General features: G+C 38.4%; 1 protein-coding gene across 14 annotated transcripts in view; it reads left to right on the top strand.

The window, feature by feature from the left end:
* MTUS1 (microtubule associated scaffold protein 1) overlaps positions 1–16,356 on the top strand; it is a 158,356-nt gene that overhangs the window by 99,253 nt on the left and 42,747 nt on the right. Inside the window, exon 1 of one of the 14 annotated variants that reach the window (XM_024345015.3) lies at positions 5,104–5,557. The exons of the other annotated variants lie outside the window; for them this stretch is intronic. Within the exon in view, the coding sequence (XP_024200783.2) occupies positions 5,437–5,557 (121 nt within the window). The 5' untranslated portion in view covers positions 5,104–5,436. Of the gene's footprint in view, positions 1–5,103; positions 5,558–16,356 lie in introns of those variants that run through there. 14 annotated transcript variants of the gene reach the window in all.

Raw genomic sequence — 16,356 nt, 5'->3', positions numbered from 1 at the left:
GCCACATTACGATAGCCAGGATGTGGGAACAACCTAAATGTGTCCATAGGATAAAGTAAATATGGCATATATGTGCACTGGAGTATTATGCAGCCTTCAAAAAGAAGAAAGTCCTGCCATATGCTGTGATACAGATAAAGCTGGAGGACACTATGCTAAGTGAAATAAACCAGTCATGGGGCAAATACTGTATGATTCCACTTATCGGAGGCATCTAACATAGTCAAAGTCAGAAACAGAGTAGAGTGGTGATTGCCAGGGAATGGGAACTTGATGTTCAATGGTACAAGGTTTGTTATGCAAGGGCAAAAAAGTTTTCGAAATGTTTGTTACAGCATTGTGCCTACAGTTAACAATATTATATTGTTCTTTTAAAATTTTGTTGAGAAGGTAGATCTCATTAAGTGTTCTTGCCACAATTAAAAAAACTAAACAAAAAGAAAGGGAAAAATAAGTGGATGGACAGAAAAGAAATATATGAAGGACTAAGGAATATATGAAAAATGTTTACCAAATATGAGTTAAAATAACGTGCTTTCAGTTCTTGCTTATTTCTTAATGGTAGCACCTGGTACTGGCGAAGAATAAGAAACAGCACTCATATGTACAGCTCCTTGGTAAATTACAGCAGCTGTAGCAGAGAGCAAACACCTTCCACCCGGGAATTCTGTTTTTCAGAATTGGTTCTAGGAAAGTAATTTATTTACTTATTTACTGCTTTTCAGAATTGTTTACAATGGGGGAAAATTGGAAACAACCTATATACCTTACAGGAATTAAGTTCGTTGACATTTTAAAGACATTTTTGAAGCCATTAAAATAACAATATAAATGCTTATTTAATCCCATGGAAAGATAAGTGTGAAATTTTTAAGTTTAATAAGTTTATTAAGCTTATATTAAGTTTAAAAACAAATTAGAGAGCAGTCTGATGTGTAAGTAATTTAAATTGAAAAAAAAATTCTGGCCGGGTGCGGTGGCTCACGCCTGTAATCCCAGCACTTTGGGAGGCCAAAGCAGGCGGATCCCAAGGTCAGGAGATTGAGACCATCCTGGCTAACACGGTGAAACCCTGTCTCTACTAAAAATACAAAAAAAATTAGCCAGGCGTGGTGGCGGGTGCCTGTAGTCCCAGCTACTCAGGAGGCTGAGGCAGGAGAATCACTTGAACCCGAGAGGTGGAGCTTGCAGTGAGCCGAGATCACGCCACTGCACTCCAGCCTTGGCGACAGACCGAGGTTCCGTCTCAAAAACAAAATTCTACAATGAACATATGAGGTTTTGTTTTTTAAAAACAAACATTGTACGTGAATTAAAAGCATTACTGCTTTTAATTTAAACTCTTATTTTGCTTATTGCAAAATAAAAGGCAATGTCACTGTTCTTTGAGAGCTTATCATCTTACAGGTGGGTGGAAGTTGATTGTTTTTCTAATTGCTTTGTGTTAATTTTTTGATAATTACAATTTATCTTCGTACTGAGGAAGAGGATAGTGTGGAAAAATTGGGCCTTAAGTTGAAGTTTCTACAACTGGAATAGAGAATTGAACTTACTACATTAAAGACTATGAGGAGTAAAATGAAGAAAATGTTGCAATTAATGCTGTGTTAGGGAAAGTAAGGAGATAAATATAAAGATTAATATTCCATATTAGGCTAAGGAAGATTGGTTGGATAGAGATGCTTGAATCTCCACACAAGTCACTTGGTTTAAATTTTAATCTTCTTCCTCATTCTTTATGATCATTAACAACAACAAACAATAACAGATAAATTGAAGGCATTTTGTAGCATCTAAGCACCCCCATACAGATTATGCTAGAATCTTGTCTAGAATCATGACATCATTGTTTTCTAAATCACTGATTTAAAAAAACACATTTCTATGCAGACCAGTGGAATTTCTGTTTGTTTGAATATACTGTGATATTACAACATACTGAGTTATGAAACATTCTGTATCATCCTCTTTTGTTATTTAAGCCTTAGTATAGACTTTACACATCGTTTATTTTTCTTTGTGTCATTATGAAAACTCGGCTCATTTTGTAGGCTTTCTATAAAATTATTCTAACACTTAAAGTTTTTAATTTTTTTCTGGCTTCATGATTTTTGAAAAAAAAAATTAGGAAAATACAAAAACATATAATAAAGAAAAAATAGAAATCCTCCCTCTTCCACCTCCCAGAGCATTGGTGACATTCTGGCATGTTTGCTCCAATATACTTTATCCTTTTTGTTTAATGTTGAGATCCTACATTGCATAAAATTTTAAATCATGTTTTTGTTTTCCACTGACATCCTAACACAGGCTCTGCTTCATAAAGACTCATCTTTTTTTTTTTTTTTTTTTTGAGGAGTTTTGCTCTTATTGCCCAGGCTGGAGTGCAATGGCGCAATCTCTGCTGATTGCAACCTCCATCTCCCGGATTCAAGCGGTTCTCCTGCCTCAGCCTCCTGAGTAGCTGGGATTACAGGCCCCTGTCACCATGCCCAGCTAATTTTTTGTGTTTTTAGTAGAGACAGGGTTTCACCATGTTGGCCAGGCTGGTGTTGAACTCCTGACCTCAGGTGATCCCACCTGCCTTGGCCTCCCAAAGTGCTGAGATTACAGGCATGTAATCTCACCACCGCGCCCGGCCCTTAAAGACTCATAGCTAACTTTTACAACTACAAACTGTTCTACCTTAGGCACTAAAATTTCCTCATTTTTTCCTCTACTGTCCTCGGTGATGCCTATCTTTTCCTCTTAAATAAAGACTTTTTAAAATAACAAAGACGCTTTTTTAAGGTACTTCTCACATTCGTTCAATTTCAGAAAATATGGAGTTCCTAAGTGGTAACAGATGATCAAATAATCAAAGAATTTTTTGGAACCAATTTTTTATCTTGGCTCCCCCCAGAGGCATATATAGTATAAAAATAGTTGTGACCTGAAAGTAATTGCTTATCCAGTTATTTAAATGAGCAAACGTGAAGTGTGTAAGAGAGTGCTTGGAGCAGTAGATTGTAAGCGATGGCCATTTGTTTATGGACTGCCAGGGCAGCTCCCTTGCTTTGGTGCACTTGTGCTGCACGGCCACCAGGAGGCAGACTATGTTTGGGAAAGAACTGAATTTAGTTTATTCCTGCAGCTTCTTGCTCTCCTGTTAAGAGATATCATTAACAATGTTTATTTTCAATATGTGTGGTTATAGCTTAATGTAATTCAAGTAAAAATGTTAATGAATCTGATTAATCAGTGATTAGATTGTAGTTTCTTCTTTTAGAGAGTCTAAAGAACTTCTCTTTTAACAAGGATAATTTAAGGCCAGGTGTGGTGGCTTACCCCTGTAATCCCAGCACTTGGGAGGCCGAGGTGTATGGATCACCTGAGGTCAGGAGTTCGAGACAAGCCTGGCCAACATGGTGAAAACCCGTCTCTACTAAAAATACAAAAATTAGCCAGGCATGGTGGCGGGCGCCTGTAATCCCATCTACGGAGGCTGAGGCAGGAGAATCACTTGAACCCGGCAGGCAGAGGTTGCAGTGAGCAGAGACTGCGCCATTGCACTCCAGCCTGGGCAACAAGAGTGAAACTCCATCTCAAAAAACAAACAAAAAAGGATAATTTAGAATTTGCAGTTACTGAACAAACAACAAACACAACCAAAAAAAAGAAAAACCACCTCCTACTATATGGAGTGGTGGCATGTCTGTTTTTAATCATGGCAAAATTTGACTCTGTTCCTCTGTTTGTTTTTAATGCTGATTGGTTTCTTGGTTTTTACAAGGTTTGGGGAGGTAGAGGAAAAGGTTGTGGTATATTTTTAGTATGTAGAATCTGGAAGGAAAAGGTGTTCAGGTTTTTTAATAATAAACTGGGATGAAGTAAAAGGCAACACCTAGAAGCAGCTTGCCTTGATTTTAATTCCTTGATCATTTAGCTTCAGTTGCCGTGGTGCAATGTATTTAGCAGGTTTTTCGTCAGTGTTTGAACTAGGTGTATCTTTCTCACAGGAACCCTGGACAGGTTACTGGGTCTGTCTCTCTTGCTGACAACCTCTAAAATGGCAAGTTGGGGGCTTGAGTGAAGAGGGAGGGGGCTTGAGGGAAGAGAACTTATTTAAATTTTCTCTTCCTCCCTGTCTCTTCCCTGCTTCATACCCTACTCTATAGAATTTCTAAAAGAACTGCTTCCTGCTAGTTTTAATAGCACTTAATAGTGTTATTTATGGTAACAATTCTGCATTTATTTCTGAGTCTTATTTTCTAGGAAATCTTGGAAACAGGCATAGGACATTTTTAAAACATTGTTTTGTTTATAACATTTTTAAAAATGTTAAGCGCTCAGGCTGTTCGTGGTTTAATGGAATTAGCTTAAGTGGGCATATTGTTGTTGTTCATTCTTATACCCATATCTTTGTTTTTCAAGTTCTTTTGGTTTTTGCTATCGTGTTTTAACATACTTTTACAAGCCACTCTACTGAAATGAAAATTAGTAGATAACTGGCAAAAGATACTCATAACTGTGCCCTCCTCACACTCCTAGTCTTGAAAGACGACTATAAGAGACCACATGATGTTCTATAAATGCAATTACTCACGCAATAAATGTAGTCTTTAGAATATGCCTATCTGATGGACTATTCTTCTGGAACTCTGATATTACATCTGATAGAGAAACCGTATTAATCTTTTACTGTTGATTATTTGTGAGGTCCTCAGCATGTGGGAATTAAAGTTGAACTTTAACCTGTTGACAATCTGTCATTAATATATTAGAATAGAAATTTTCTTAAATACTGTAGTTGAGAACATTTATTGCCTGAAGTCTTTAAAAAAAAAAAACTTTTCCAAAATACCAGGTTTAAATGTAGTTTACATGTAAAATATCTAGAGAAAAAATGCTCATGTTATCAGTGTGAATATAAGGAGTGAAAAATGTTAAAATCAGGACACAGTTTACTTTCAGGAAATCCTAATTTTTTTCTAATTATGAAAGAAACATTAGGCACTTGAAGTAGTTAATTTCCCCTAGCGATCTTTCAAGTGGTTACAGGATCTGTGACATTATTGGTTGTTCTGTAAAGCTCTTGAGACCACCCACTTTCTCCTCCCCTTTACCATCTCGGATGAAAACCATAACAACTCCACAAGCATGCACAGTGTGATGTGGTTCAGAGGCAGCTTCTAGACCTGCAGGAGGGAGATTGTATTCAGAGGGAGAGCATCATTTTGGCAACATCTGAAAGTGAAAACGGAAGCCAGAAACACTTGGCCAGCCCTGGGGGATTTTTTTCTTCTATGCCTCTCTGGTGGAATGACATTTGCTGTGTAGGCATCTTTCCTCTGACTGTATTTCTTGGCCTTGAAGAGTACTGAGTTTAAAAAGACAGTATGTGACAGTCCACGGAAATTGCCTCTTCTGTGAAATCTCGCCACCTGCTCCGAAGACATGTTGTTGTCTCCCAAATTCTCTTTATCCACCATTCACGTACGACTGACGGCCAAAGGATTGCTTCGAAACCTTCGACTTCCTTCAGGGTTTAGGAGAAGCACTGTTGTTTTCCACACAGGTCTGTCTCGCATAGATCTCTGTTTAGTGTTGCACGGGGGATGTCTTCATTAATTTGCAGATGTTTATCAGAGGTTTTTCCAAGGAGACAGATAATTGGAGAAAAAAAGCTCTCTCTAATGAGAGATGAGGCTTAATTTAAAAATTGTTTTCTGTTGCTTCAGCACAAGTGCATAGTACTTTTACTTTTGGCAGCAGATTGTTTGTGTTGATGGAAGGCAGAATTGTTGCCTTGGTGTTCCCTAGCTCTTTTCTCCATCACCAGCCAAATGTGTGAAAATCAGCACCTGTTAAGTTATATTTTACTTCCAGTGTTTGGGAAATAGGACACAGGTAAATTTAGAAGTATATTTCCTGTTTGCCTGTGTAGATGAGAAGGTTCCCATCGTTTTTCATTGGATAGTTTCTCAGTCAGATTTGACAGTTAATTTTAATATGCTAAAAGATTTCTGTATACTAAACACTTCTGACAGAAAACATCCTAATGGTTATGGGGAAGTAGTAAGTGAATCACAAAGCTAGTTTTCCAATCTTCATAATAAAAGTGTGTGCAGTCTCAAAATACTTCCCCTGAGGTTTATGTTTGTATCTGCTTATTATTTTCTGTGCCTAAGATGAAAATAAATTTAGTATATATTTTAGGCACGTGGTGACCTGTCTGCTCACTTTTAGGGCATTGGGTTGGCCTACGTTGCCACTTTTGTCCTAGACGATTTTACAGCTACAGTAAATTAAATCAATTTTATTCTGTAAAATATGTTAGCTGGGGTGCTTTTATATTTGTTTTGGGGCTGAATAGTGTTAGGTGTCACAGGAATGTTTGATGAGGATGTAAATAGATTTTTTTTTCTGCTTCATGTGCATGTGACCCCTCGTGTTTCTTATTTTCCACTTGGCTCATCTCTGTCCCTGGTGATTTGTTTTCAGCTGACTGTTTTTAGTTTTCCCAGAGGCATCTCCCTTCTCTGTGGGAGAATTCTCATTTTTTCCAGCGCCTCTCTCTCGTGTTTCGTAACTCCCCTTGACCTGTCATTTGATTTTGCCAGCCTCTCCCTTTCAGTCTGAGCTGACGGAGAATTCTCATTTTTTCCAGCGCCTCTCTCTCTCGTGTTTCGTAACTCCCCTTGACCTGTGATTTGATTTTGCCAGCCTCTCCCTTTCAGTCTGAGCTGACGGTAAATGGGGGAGGCAGCGAGGAGGAGGTCAGCAGTGACCCTCCTCTCCCAGCTCAGGGCTGCTGCAGCCCTTCCAACTGAACAAATTAATAGGGGGGACAAATAACAAAGGGTACCCTACATTTGCAATAATTTGTGTGATCTAAAGTAGCTCCAAATAGCTTTTAAAGAGTTCTTTTAAAAATACTGTAATCCACGCTCCAAGTTAAAAATCAAACAGTATGGAAGGTTGTGCAGTCCTAGGCAAGCCTCTCTCTTACCCAGAGTCCCTGCCTGCTCTCCGTGGAGACAGCCGCTCTCAGCTGCTTGCATAGTGTTCTTGCACGTTTCCAGTCACATGTAAATCTATGCAGGTCTTTTTTATTCTTTTTTGTTATACAGAAATAAAAGCGTACTATATATTCTATACCTTTTTAAAGTTAATGTATTTTAGATTTGCATGTGATCACATGTTTATCTACCTCATTAAAAAAAATAGTTCTGTAACATTCCATTATTGGGTAAGTCATGATTTACTTAACCAGTGCTCTAGTAGTAGACATTCTAAGTTGTTTGTAGTGTTGTTGTGAAGCAGATAGCTTTCCAAGACAGCTTAAGCAAATGACACAAGGCTTCTATTACCAGAGTTTAGTTGATAGTGATGTATTGGACACATTTTATTTTCTAAACTTAGGTAAAACTATTTTCTGTTTATTTGCAGTCATAATTTTTTGAGCTAGAGTTCACATAGAGGTGATCTAATCTGTCTTATACCAGGCAGTCTGAGGCCCAGAGAAGTGAATTCGGTTGCCCAGAGGCACACAGTAAGTGCCAGAGATAGGACTAAAACCTGGGACTTCTATTTAGAATTTTTGGCGTACATATCTTCCAGCTGCAAATTTTGCTGTAATTTTGTTACATCCAAGGAATAGCAGGGATGGAGAAAGTGTTTTGTGTGTTGGAGGCTTTTAAAAATCATGTAAGGAATATAATTCTGCTTACTCCCAATATCAATCTTTGATGGGCTTATCCATGTTATGTCATTTTAACGTCCGAGAAATCGTCCGTCAAGTGGGTAATTCATGCCGTCGTGGTGACTCTTATCTGAATGGACTGTCAGCAGTAACTTGGGTTTGTATCCTTAGTGAAGGAAGTGGTGTTGGTTGCCTCAGTGCAGTGGTGTTGACCTGGATTCCAAGAGGCCTGGATTGTAGCCTTGATTCTGCTGGTGACCGAGTGAATAGCCCTGTGCACCTAACCTCACACGGCTACAAAATAAGGGAATCACAAGAGATGACTTCCAGGTTCCCCTTAGCCTCAAAATCTGTGAATTTCTGGCTGAAGATTTGAAAACCCTCAGTGTATTACTCTGCTTGGAAATTCATCTTATCTAAATGATTTGTCTCCTTATTTTTTTACCTCCTAAATTCAGTTAATACTCATGAATTATCTGTTTCTTTTCATGACACCATGTGTCTGGTCATCAAACCCCACCTTTGGTTTTTGTTGTTTTTTTGTTTCTTTGTTTTAGATGGAGTCTCGCTCTGTTGCCTAGGCTGGAGTGCACTGGTGCTGTCTGGGCCCACTGCAACCTCCTCCTCCCAGGTTCAAGCAATTCTCCTGCCTCAGCCTCCCGAGTAGCTGGGATTACAGGTGCCCACCACCATACCCGGCTAATTTCTTTGTATTTTTAATAGAGATGGGGTTTCACCATGTTGGCCATACTGGTCTGGAACTCCTGACCTCAGGCAATTCGCCTGCCTCAGCCTCCCAAAGTGCTGGGATTACAGACATGAGCTACCATGTCTGGCCAAACCCCACCTTTGAATCATTACTTGTCCTGATTTATCCACAATCAATTGGTTGAAAACTCTAAGACTCCATCATTTGAAATCTTGATTTGTTTTTACCACCTGCCATTACCCTAGTTCAGGCATTATTATGTTGAAGCATTGAAACTGCTCTTCCTGGCTGGTGCCAGTGGCTCACACCTATAATCCCAGTACTTTGGGAGGCCAAGGGAATAGAGTCACTTAAGGCTAGGAGTTTGAGACCAGCCCTGGAGAGTTAGTGAGACCCTGTCTCTATTTAAAAAACCACAGACAAAAAATTAATAAGTAAAAAGTGGCCAAATATGAACACTTTTGTATAATAAGTCAAAAGTAGCCAAATATGAACAGTTTTGTATAATCCAGCCTAAGATGTTGACTGGGCTTTCTGAAGAGCTTAGTATTTGGTCTGTGCCTCCAGCCTTTCCCTTGCTTCTAGACTGTCTTTCACATTACAGATTAATTCATTCGTTTCATAAAGAAGTACCCGTTAGATGAGTACTGTGTACCAGGCATAATGGTAGGTGCTGAAAGTATGACTGGGACTAAGTCCCACATGGACCCTGCCTTCACACAGCCCACTGTTTAACAGAAGGAGACAGAGCACCAGTTAATAATGCAGGGTGTGGACTTGTGCCCAAGCAGCTCTTAGCAGGTGGAGGTACCTTTAATCCAGGTCCTCCAGTAGAAGTGCCTTTTAAGTTGGGTCCTCAGGAAATGGAGAATTTACCAAGAAACAAAGTGTTTCCGACAGAGAAAACAGCATGTAAAAACCTTGAGGGGCTTGAGGAAAGGCTCCTTCAAGGAAACAAAAGAGTTGTAATATTTCTGAGCATAGAATGTGGTGGGACGGGGGCTGGTCATTGTAGAGATCCGGCCAGAATAAGCTTTCTCATTGATCCCACGCAGAGGGCACTGGGCACTCTGATATATTATTACTAGGTGGTATCCATCACTGGCAAAGCGTGTTGTTGGATCGAGGTTATCTTTCCTCTTTAAACAGGGGAGAGGAGGGAAAGAGTGAATTTGTCAGGAACTGTGTGTGATGTTGCAGGACATTAGGCACAGATGAAAATCTAAGAAGTCCAGTGATGACTTCACTGACATGGAGAAGGGTCAGCAAGTCTTTTTACCAAAGTATTAAACTCGGTCTATTTCAGAATTCTACCTCAACATATTAGTTCTATTTTTATAATGAGTTAGTGGAGGGAAAAGACTTTCCTAAGAAATATTCCCTGCCACTTAGCATTCAGTTTTTCTATGAAGCTGGAAATTCTTGTATTAATTGCTATGAAGAGTGCCATTTGAACCTCACAGGTTAATTTCCTTCTTGACTCCAGTGAAGGCAATTCAGTACGCTAAAGACAGAATTCTTTCTGCTGAGCTAGTGACATTAAAATTGATTACTGCAGCGCAAGGGAGGAACATGTGTACGTACATATCGAGGGATGGCAGAGGTAGTATCAGAACAAAATATTTCCATTTACTTACGCCATTTTATTTTATTTTGAACTTTTAGGTTCAGGGATACATGTAAAGGTTTGTTAGGTAAACTCATGTCACAGAGTTTATTGTACAGATTCTTGTACAATAAATAGTTTATTGTACAGATGATTTCATCACCCAAGTATTAAGCCCAGCACCCAAGTTATTGTTTTCTGCTCCTCAACCTCCTCCTACCCTGCACCCTCAATTAGACCCCCGTCTGTTGTTTCCCGTCTTTGTGTTCATGAAGAGAACCGTTTTAAAGAGGTCTTCAGTAACAGGCAGGCAGAATGTGAATGCGTTTGTTTAATTAGGATGAAATTCATCAAATTATGTTCTCGCATTTGGTATTCACTTTTGACTCTTTTTAGATGGAATTAACAGCTTCACTAAGAAGCAACTTGTCTCACCTGAAGAAAAGCAGCTTTGAGGTTGTTCGGTGGCTCTGCCGTGTCAGGAATCCTCATCTCTGCTGTCTTCTTAGCCGTGTCCTCATGATTGTTGCCTCATGATCTCACAGTAGCTGCTCCAGGAAGGAAGAAAAAGAAATGAGGAAGGGGTGGTGCCAGGTCGCTTAAGCTTCCGTCTCATTGGCCGGGTCTTAGTCACATGACTCGACCTGGAAGGGAGGCTGGGAAATAGAGCATGTGACTTCTCTAGTCTCTGCCCCACAGACAGGTATAAAATGTTATAAGAGCTCTATTGGAATATCTGCCACAGAGAAGGCAGAACAGGTATTTCTCAAGCGGATGTTGGCTGATTATAAATGAGGGGAGTGTATTATTTAACAAGTTGGATCTTGCAACAGGCCTTGCTATTTTTTCTCTATTCTATGCGTTTTGGAGGGGCATTGATTACCTGTGTGTAATGGTTCCATTAAACTTTCAAGTTGTTTTGTCGTTTGGACGTAAGTCTTAACATTTGATTTTTGATCTCTTGAATGAATTTTCAGTTATAAAATACATTGGGAAGAATGTATTCAACTTTAAATGTGGCTTTTGTATGCTTAATATGTTATTAGCGCATTTATGGATGTGTTATGGATTAGGAGGGCATGTATTCATGTACTGTTAAGGTGACAGTAAGTAAACTTCAATTTCTCTTGTGTTTTTCGTACTACAAAATGTAGACGTCAATGAAGCCATATTAGAAAGCTTCCATTAAAAAAAACACATATATTAGAATTTGCGTGTGAAAAGGTAAAATTCAGGGATTTGTAGAATGTAGAAGAAATCAAAAGGACCAAGATGAAGAAGAACGAGAGATGTAGTCTTTCACTGCCCCTTAGTTATCTTACTGTGAATCCAGATTCTTCCTTTCAGCCTCCTTGAAAGCAGTCATGAAAGATTTTGCTGGCCTCTTGCCACATAGACAAGCATTTGCTAAGAGCTGGTGTTATGAATGGCATGATGCTGAAAACGTTTTGTCGTGGATTGATTCCAAGCTTCGGTAGCTGTGGCGGTTTTAGAGCTGTAGCTTTGCCGTGACATGAATATCTGCCCTTTTGTAGTTACAGCTTTCAATTGAAGAAGACAATAAAGTGTTGAATGGCAAGTTTTGCTCACAATAGGTAAGATTTTGATAAGTTTTTAAAAGTGAGATGTTGAAAGGGACAGTATGTCCTAATTTGACAAGTTTCAGATAAGTAGAGTTTTACTACACTAAATTATGTTTTAATGTAGTATCTACTTTTACACAAAAATGGAAAGTAAGTAAGAAATTACGGTTTGGAGTTGCATTCAGAATGGGAAGGATAGCAGTGTTTTTCCTCGAGAGACACTGGAGGAATATGGCAAGCTGTATATAAGTAAATACTTGTTTCGTTAGAACGATTTATTCTGGTTAATTAATAGATAAGTACTCTATAAATTAATATATATTATGATGCTTTTTATGAGCTTTAAAGCCTCTTTCAGAGCTAAGAATAATATTTTATTAATAGTATATGCATATTATTTTCTTAGAAACACAACAGGTGTGATTTTAAAGGTATCTAATTTTGAATATCATATTTCTGTATTTATCTTAGGCAATACTTTGGGTCATCTTAGTACACGAGGGTCCTTTTTATAAACATCAGCAATTATGTGGCTCTGTGGAAAATTAAGACTAATAGAGCTTTCTTTTTGGGTGAGAGATTTGCCATTTTTCTCCCTGGTGACCTGAGTCCTAGGCACGTTTCTTCCAAATTGCTTGTCGACAGTTTAGTATTTTGAGAATGATGTTCTGTTTTTATTTATTGTTTGTATTATAAATATTTCTAATGTTTAATGTTTTAATTGGCTATTTTAATTTTCATTTCTGTTATAAGATAGTCTGTGTTTTTCTTTTCCTTTGGGAAGATACCCAGCAGTGGGATTGCTGGGTGAATGGTAGTTCTATTTTTAGTTCTTTGAGGAATCTCCATACTGTTTTCCATAGAGATTGTGCTAATTCACATTCCCACCAACAGTGTATAAGCATTGCCTTCTCTCCACATCTTTGCCAACATCTGTGGTTTTTTGACTTTTTGGTAATAGCCGTTCTGGCTGATAGGAAATGGTGTCTCATCGTGGTTTTCATTTGCATTTCTCTGACGATTAGTGATGTTGAGCATTTTTTCGTATGTTCTACTTTTTCCATATGTTGGCTGCTTCTGTGTCTTCTTTTGAGAAACATCTGTTCATGTCCTTTGCCCATTTTTTATTGGGGTTGTATTTTTTCTTGTTAGTTGCTAGCATTCCTTGTAAATTCTGAATATTAGATCTTTGTCAAATGCATAGTTTGCAAATATTTTCTCCCATTCTATAGGTTGTCTGTTTCCTCTGTTGACTGTTTCTTTTACTGTGGAGAACCTTTTTAGTTTAAGTCCCATTTGTCTATTTTTGTTTTTGCTGCATTTGCTTTTGAGATCTTAGTCATGAATTCTTTGCCTCGGCCAATGTTGTGAAGAGTTTTTTCTAGTTCCCTCCCCCCACCCAGGAATTTTTATTTTTTCAGGTCTTACATTTAAGTCTTAAATCTGTCTTAATTTTTGCATATGATAAGAGATAGGTCTCCAGTTTCTCTGTTCTAATTTTCCCAGCACCATTTATTGAATAGGGTGTCCTTTCCCCATTGTATGTATTTTTGCTGACTTTGTCAAAGATCAATTAGCTGTAAGCATGTGGCTTTATTTCTGGGTTCTCTGTTCTCTTCCACTGATCTATGTGTCTATTTTTAGACCAGTGCCATGCTTTTTTGGTTGCTATAGGAGAGAGGCAGTGCCTTCTTAAAAGTACTTCTGAATGTGGTGAATTTATATTAACTCTTCTTTGAGTTAGGAGTCCATTTTAGGTACATAAGAGTATGAGAAATTTGGTTTTTTCCTGCCAGCTGTATGGAAAATAGTTTAGGGAAAGTTTGGACTGTTGCTTCAGGAAAAATTTTATAAGCATAATTAACCCAAACAGGAATTTTTTATATGAATATGCTTTCTATTCTCTAATCTGCTTTTAATGTGAAGAAGAGAAGTAGAACCCTTTTTGATATAATATGAGCTATTGCAACGAATTCTACCAATATAGTAATGAAAAGTTTAAATGGTGAGGCATCCTAAATCCTCCTCCCACCCTCTACAAATAATTGGGCTTGGCTTGGGTTTTTTTGTTTGTTTGTTTGTTTGTTTTTGAGAACGGAGTCTTGCTCTGTCACCCAGGCTGGAGTGCAGTGGCGTGATCTCGGCTCACTGGAACTTCCACTTCCCGGATTCAAGTGATTCTCCTGCCTCAGCCTCCTGAGTAGCTGGGACTACAGGCAGGTGCCACCACACCCAGCTAACTTTTTGTATTTTTAGTCGAGATGGGGTTTCACTGTGTTAACCAGAATGGTCTCAATCACCTGACTTTGTGATCTGCCCGCCTTGGCCTCCCAAAATGTTGGGATTACAGGTGTGAGCCACCGCACCCGGCCTGGCTTGGGTAATTCTAAATGTCTAAACACTGTGCTTTGCTGAGCTTAAAATTTTCCATTTTCAGTAAATGCCATGTCTACCTAGAAATAGAAAAATATTATATGTAAATAGAAAAATATGTCTCTTAAATTATTACTGTTAACTCTTTTAGCATAAACAGCTAATGAACACTAGAAAACTTTATACAAACATAAACTAATAATTGACATGAATGGTAACTTTAAAAAACTGTATGTAAGATTGCATAGGCAGGATAAGCACCTGCCACCAGATGCTGGGGAAACTGACTGAAAGAACTTCTGTGTCGGTGTCCCTATGAGGGCTTTTAGATGTGTACAATTAGATTAAGGCAGAAAAAAGGGAATTTTCTGTCTGTCCATGCCGCTAGCAGAGAGAGACCCCTCACTAGCTTCTGAGTTCATAACCTACGTTTTGTCAACCCACAAACGTCGGTTTTTAATGCAATATGTTGTAGAAAGTACTTACCATCCAGTCAGTGACTGTCACCTTTATACAGATAGGTTGAGATTTGGAGTTGAAGAGCTGAGCACTAGGGAAACATGAGTCAGCAGAGATCTTTGGTGTCTTTGTGCCTCTCTGAGCAATACCACCCTCTTACGTGATACTTCGCCTGTCCCCGCAAAGCACCAGGGCAGGTGCACACCCACCACAGCAGTGCCCTCATGGTAGATTTTAATAAATATATTTCATGAGTGAGTGAGTAGGTCAATGAGTATACACAAAAGAGGACAACGTTCGTTTCCAAATTCTGTGTTTAGTTTGTGTTTCACAGAACCCAAGGCAAACTCCGTCAGTAGGTCTGGTCTCTAACTTGATTTTTATAATTGGAAAAGCCAGCAGATTGAGGAAGTGTGTGGCTTGTTCAGCCTAGAATGAATGTGTCCTCAGCTGCTAGTATGTGGTTACGGTTAGTCCATGTCTTAATGGGTAGGTTTTTCTCTCAAAACTGTTTTTGGTCTTGGGATTTAGAGGTCTATTTGCCTAAGTGATTTGAGCCTGAGAAATGGGCATCTTCCTCTTTAACCAACTACTTTCTTTAAGAAGATGATACATGACTTCATTGCACTAGTTTTAAATTTTATTAAATTGAGGTTTCTGAATAGAAAGAACAAAGATAGCCAACAGGGTCATCCAGCTGCTTTCCAAATGAGCAAATGTCTTTGGTTCTGGCCTTTGTTTTCCTGATGGAGGCTGCCATTTCATTAGAATGAGTCCCAGTAAGGCTGGATCACAGCTGATGGTGGTAATTATCTTGTTGAGATAAATCTGAATCGTTATAGAAGTTGACATTTAATTTTAAGGTTTCTGATTAAATTGGCCCTTTAAAATCAGAACATGTTCTGTTAATAGGTACAGTAAACAAAGTAATTTATACTTTTGTATAAAAGCTTTGTTATCAAAACAGTAACATGCTAATAAACAAGGGTGAGAGCAAAGTTTGGCTGATATTATGCTAATTTCACGTAAGTAATGAATCCTGCAGGATTTAAGGGAAACCCCTGGCTTTTCAGTACTGTGAAGTACCTGTTGATGAGCCTTGGGGTTTTGAGCGTCATTGCAGATTTTTGCATCATCTCTGATCTTCAGCTGAGCCAGGAGTGCTGAGAGTGGGAAGCATGTGGAAACTGGGTCATCGGCTGCCATGCGGTCACACTTTATCCTTAGGGAGCACAGTATATGGAGCGGAAGATTGTGAGTGCACAGCACGAGTTTCCAGCTCCACGGAGAGGGCAGTCTGTTGGCTCATTTGCTCTCATTTTAAAATTTGAAGACGCGTACTCTTAGACGAATACATCAATGTGTTCTTTCCTCCTTAATCATAAAGCTGTTCTGAGTAATCACTTACAAACCCTGCGTAATGTTTAGATTCCTGTGTAGTTTCCCCAAGGAAAAATTCTGCATAGACTATTTCCTTCATAGCTAAGTATTATATAAAAAATGTATGTCCTCGAATTTCACTTTAACTGTCTGTTAAAAGTAATTTTATTTACTTCTTATATTTAACTTTTGAATAGGTAATATATTTACCCCATGGTTAAAAAGTATAAAAAATGCTTCAGGATACTTTTTAGCTGTCTGATTGCTATTACCTTCCTTCAGAAGTAAACATTGTTAGTACAATTACATGTATTCTGTGATATTTTTGTTACGGATTTATAAGCAAAAAGCAAGAATCTTGAAGAATATTTTCTCCAAAATATTAATATAAAAGACTCAACTCTCAGATTTTGTAAATAATTATAAACCAACAGTTTTAAAGCTCTGAAATTGTGTTACAAATAACATTGATTAGCATAGAAATTCTAGAAAGAGAGGCAAATGTTACTCAGGACTCAGGAAATGATAAAGCAGTTATCCATAAATGAATTTTTAAGTAAGT

This window comes from Pan troglodytes, chromosome 7 (genome assembly GCF_028858775.2).
Source record: "Pan troglodytes isolate AG18354 chromosome 7, NHGRI_mPanTro3-v2.0_pri, whole genome shotgun sequence".
Taxonomy (NCBI): domain Eukaryota; kingdom Metazoa; phylum Chordata; class Mammalia; order Primates; family Hominidae; genus Pan; species Pan troglodytes.
This window is presented reverse-complemented; position numbering and strand designations above follow the sequence as displayed.